Source organism: Propithecus coquereli, unplaced genomic scaffold, assembly GCF_000956105.1.
Source record: "Propithecus coquereli isolate 6110/MARCELLA unplaced genomic scaffold, Pcoq_1.0 Scaffold30, whole genome shotgun sequence".
Classification (NCBI taxonomy): domain Eukaryota; kingdom Metazoa; phylum Chordata; class Mammalia; order Primates; family Indriidae; genus Propithecus; species Propithecus coquereli.
In genome coordinates, this window is record NW_012148619.1 from 2,273,539 (window position 1) to 2,279,071 (window position 5,533).

The 5,533-nt window shown below is 34.2% G+C and overlaps 1 protein-coding gene across 1 annotated transcript in view; it reads right to left on the minus strand.

The window, feature by feature from the left end:
- Positions 1–722: 722 nt before the first annotated feature.
- The window catches only part of PDHX (pyruvate dehydrogenase complex, component X), a 98,468-nt gene continuing 93,657 nt past the window's right edge, over positions 723–5,533 (minus strand). Inside the window, exons 11-12 of the mRNA XM_012649544.1 lie at positions 5,445–5,509; positions 723–1,928 (exon numbers count right to left, since the gene is read on the minus strand). Of these exons, the coding sequence (XP_012504998.1) occupies positions 1,670–1,928; positions 5,445–5,509 (324 nt within the window). The 3' untranslated portion in view covers positions 723–1,669. The remainder of the gene's footprint in view (positions 1,929–5,444; positions 5,510–5,533) is intronic.

The window sequence follows — 5,533 nt, forward strand, 5'->3', positions numbered from 1 at the left end:
AAGACTTTTTAAAAGATGGCTTGTTAAAACTGAGTAATTGGATTTCTTAACAATTGCTATATTGGCACTAATTACTTTAGAAGGTTCTTTTGTTAGGACTTATAGTTCCTCGTGCCATGCCACACAACTTGCAACATACAGTCTCTCTTCTGGTGATTCATGTCAGCTGACACTAACAGGACTCTTTCTGTGACTAGTTAATTAAATTACCATCCAATTTAAATAACTATCTTGCCAGTTATTGCAGAGTTGCCAAAAGAGAGAGAAATGAGCTCTTCTAACCTTTATAATGATTAGTGAAAATTTCATATTATCTTTTTTTTTTAAGAGACAAGTTTTTTGCTCTGTCACCCAGACTGGAGTACAGTGGGCTGATCACAGCTCACTGCAACCTTGCACTCCTGGGCTCGAGATCCTTCTGCCTCAGCCTCTGGAATCACTGGGATTACACGTGCATCCTATCCTGCCTGGCTAGTTTGTGATTCTCCCACTTGGGCCTCCCAAAGTGCTGGGATTATAGGCATGAGCCACTGGGCCCAGCTCATATTACCAATGGAATAAAAAGGACAGTTCTCATCTGTTTGGCTTCATAAGTCTTCTTTTCCACTCTTTCTGAAGTTTTACATTTCCTATCAGTTACTTTTCTAATGTCAAACTAATTTTAAAATCATTCTTTCCTTCTGTAGAGTCCCTTTTAAGATGCTCTAGAAAAACACTAAACTACTTCAAAGTTTTAACTAAACTTCTGTGTCGTAACATTTAAAACCAAAAGAAATTTTTGTATTATCTCACATTTTATTGCACAATACAAAATTGATTAAAATGCATTAAGAAATAACATTTTGTGTTTACATTAACACTAACTTAAAATGTTTGGTAGAGGATAACACAGTTTATTTAAATATATTCCAACTCAGGATGAAAGTAAGCAGTTTATTTCAAAAGGTTTACATATTTTAGCTATAGTTTTTCATTAAACTATACAACTTTTTAGAAACATCTCTCTCCATTCTTGCTTCTGTTATTCTATTCTTCCATTCTTTACAAGTTCACAGTGTTATAGAAGTGAAATATAAGACTGATAGAAACCACTCTAAAACATACAGCTTTATATACATAAAAAATTCAATAATGTTGCCACAACCCCTAATACGATGTGATCCTTATTTACTATTATCCAGAACTGTACATATTAAATTGTTCAAGTATATCTAGAGCAGTGCTTATAAAAGTGAGGTCTCACTGCTAAATTAGTGGGCATCTCTCTGAAGACCACATACTTCAACTCAATTAAGATAGAGTTCTAACAATTTTTTGATTTTACAATGTATCATACATTCTTAAATATTCTAAAATGCTCAAATGAGCCAAATATATAATTTGATTTACATCTAGTTTTTAATACCCCTTTTGTACAGCACCAGAGGTTAAAAATGGATCTGACTAACCAAATGTTCTCTTTCTTCCATTAGTTTATCATCATTTATTTCTACAACATTAAACTCAGGTTGAAAATGATGACAACTTGGGTCAAATGTTTTCACCTTAAATAAATAAACATTTCATCCACTTCAAACTTAAATACCTGGTTGTTTTTCTATAATGTTATGTTTCTTGGTAACAGCTACTGAATTAACTAAGCCAAAGACCAACTTCTCATCTTTGAGGACTAGGCAAGTCGGATAGGATTCTCTAGGTTTGCTTTAAAACTTTCAAGAAACCTGGTTGCCAGTTCGTCATCGACCACTCGACTGTCACTTGACATTGTGACTGTTATAAGCTGGCGCTGCTGCAGTTTGGCATTCCCCTCTTCATCCTCAGTGAGCTTCAGCACAGGTCGAAATCTCCCAACAGCCAGGATACAGGCCTGAGGCGGGTTGATCACTGCAGTAAATTCATCGATGCCAAACATCCCCAAGTTGGAAATACTAGAGGGAAAATGAAAGCTCTGAAGGTGGCACGTCCTTAACCAAAGTACCTTTCCCTTAAGCATATAGTTTTACTTAAAAACTTTGCTACTGAACTTTATACCAAGTTACTCAAAGACCAAAGAACATGTAGCAACACACACAGAAATATCATATCTACTATTAAACATTAATTCAGCATTGAACTGGAGTGCCTAGGCAGTGGAATATGGCAAGAAAAAGAAATACATGGTATAAGAATTAAAAAAAGAAAAACTATTATTATCCACAAATTAATTGTATACATAGAAAAATCTAAGACTCTACAAATAAACTAGTAAATTAATAAGTAATTTAGCCAAGACATCAGACAAAAGATCAGTATACAGGAGCTGTCTGGAAAGTATCCAGACAGAAAGCTTCTAGAAGATAACACAGAAGAGTAACTTCATGATTCTGGGACATAAAAAATTCCTAACAAAAACAAATAGTACCAACTATAAAGAAAAATACTGATAAATAGTAATTCATTAAAATTCAGAACTTCTTTCATTAAAAAAATCACCGAGAGTCCCAAAGGTAAGCCACAGAGTGGGGAAGGTATTTGAAATAATATATAGCCTACCAATGTCTGTGTATCTGGGAATAAGGAATCCTATGAGTAACTTTTGTAAATGGACACAAGATTTCAAAAGGTACTTTACCTGATGAGTTACCAGATAGATATTCAAATGGCTGATAAATGAAAAAGTATGTAATATCATTAATTTGCATTTCACTGACCACAGAGTACCACTACATACCCCAAGAATTATTAAAATTTAAAACCTAACATTACTATATGTTGGCAAGAATGTGGAGCAATGGGATTTCTCATGCATTGTTGATGGAAATGTAAATTTGTATAACCATTTTGGAAAATTGTTTGATAGTATCTATTAGAGCTTTTAACCCAGCAATTCTACTTTTAGGTCTATACAACGACAACAAAAAAGTACATATGTTCACCACAAGACACTAAAAAGAATGTTCATAGCACCATTATTTGTAATGGTGCCAAACTAGAAACACCCCACACGCCCAACAGTAAAATGGATTCTCATATATTTATCCAATAGAATACTATATACTGCAACAATAACAAATAAACAGCTGCTTCGCATAACAATATAATGTCACAGACATTAATGCAGGGGGAGGGGCCAGATACTAAAGAATACGTAATATTTATATAAAGATCAAAACCAGCAAACAAATCTACAATGATCATTTTCAGAACTGTGGTAACCTTTGAGGGGTGTGATGATTAGGAGAGGTAAAGGGAGGCTTCTGGGATGCTGGTAATATTTTCTATCTTGCTTTGGGTGGCTACACAGTTTCTTCACTTTGTAAAAAATTTAAGCTATATTCAGTGCACTTTATGTAAGTTATACTTGAAAATAGAGCTGATAACAACTAAAAAAGATAACACAAGTAGAAAGAAAATAGCTAAGGTTTACAATCTATTGTGCTTATAAATTTATTTAAAAAATAAAAGTTTAAGAACCTGAATGTCAATACATGCTAGTCAATGTCCATTCAAATAATGTTTTGTTCAACACTAATGGGTTCCTACTAGCTTTGATATAACTAGCCTGACTAGTCTGAAGAATATTTTCATATGTTCTGTTGTCTGAATAAAGTATGTGATATTTAGCTTAAATTTAAAAACTATTTCAGAAAAATAAATGAAACAGGTTGACATGGAATTAATGTCTTATTATTTATCTGTCTGATGCTACTGATAATTAAGAGTTTAAATTTACCTGATGTTTACTGACATTGAGCATTCTTTTCATATGTTTCTTGGCCATTTGTCTTATTTTGAAAATATTCTGTTCACGTCTTTTGCCCACTTTTTAATAGGGTTGTTTTTTTCTTGTTGATTTGCTTGAGTTCTTTGTAGATTCTGGTTATTAGCCCTTTATCGGATATATAGCTTGCAAATATTTTCTCCCATTCTGAAGGTTGTCTATTTGCTCTGTTGATTATTTCCTTAGCTGTGCAGAAGCCTTTTAATTTAACCAAGTCCCATTTTTTATTTTTGTTGTTGCTGTGATTGCCATCGGGGTCTTCTTCAAAAATTCTTTGCCCAGGTCAGTATCTAGAAGAGATTTTCCAACATTTTCTTCTAGAATTCTTATGGTTTCATGCCTTACACATTTAAGTCTTTTATCCATCTTGAATTAATTCTTGTGAGCGGTGACAGAGATGGATCCTGTTTTTCTGCATGTGGCTATTCAATTTTCCCAGCACCATTTACTGAATAGGGATTCTTCTCCCCAGTGTATATTATTGTCTGCTTTGTCAAAGATCAGTTGGCTGTATGTGGATGGTTTTATATCTGGGTTCTCTGTTCTGTTCTATTGGTTTATGTCTCTATTTCTGTGGCAATACCATGCTATTTTGGTTACTATAGTCTTGTAGTATAGTTTGAAGTCTGTTAATGTGATGCTTACAGATTTGTTCTTTTTGCTTAAGGCTGCTTTGGCTCTTTTCTGGTTCTAAACGAAGCTTAGAATTATTTTTTCTAGATCTGTGAAATATGACGTTGGTATTTTGATGTGCATTGCTTGAATCTGTAAATCATTTGGGTAGTATGGACATTTTAACAATGTTGATTCTACCGATTCATGATCATGGTATGTTTTTCCATTTGTTTGTGTCATCTGTGATTTCGTTCCTCAGTGTTTCATAGACAAATGACCAATAAACATGAAAAAATGCTCAGTGTCACTAATAATCAGGAAATGAAAATTAAAACCACAATGAGATATCACCTTACCCCTGTTAGAATGACTTATATAAAAAGTCCAAAAACAACAGATGCTGGTGTGGATGCAGAAAGAAATGAACGCTTATACATTGTTGGTGGGACTGCAAATTAGTACAACTTCTATGGAAAATAGTATGGAGATTCCTCAAAGAACTAAAAGTAGACCTACCATTTGATCCAATAATCCCGCTACTGAGTATTTACCCAAAAGAAAAGAAGTCATTTAACCAAAAAGACACCTGTACTCGAATGTTTACTGCAGCACAATTGCAAAGATAAGGAATCAATCCAAGTGCTCATCAACTCATTAGTGGATTAGCAAAGTTTGGTATATGTATACCACGGAATACTACTCAGCCACGAAGAAGTATGAATCAATGCCTTTTGTAATAATTTGGATGGAACTGGAGACCATTATTCTAAGTGAAGCATCTAAAGAATGGAAAACAAACACCACATGCACTCACTATTATAATTGGAACTAACCGATGAGCACACATGTGCACAGAGGGAAGTAAAACTCAGTGGAAATCAAGCAGAGTGGAGGGGGGCAGAGGGCATGGGCAAAAACCTACCTAAGAGATACAATGAACACTAATTGGGTGGTGGCACACTTATAACTCTGACTCAAGCATTACAGAAGCGATCCGAGTAACCAAAAACATTTGTACTCCCATGATATTTTGGGGGGAAAATCAATAGCCACACACAAAAAAATTTACCTAAAAGATCCTCCTTGGTATTCTTCAGGTAACAATTTTCCATCTCTTGCTTTCTTTGACAGTACCTGAGAAAAATACAAACAGAATAT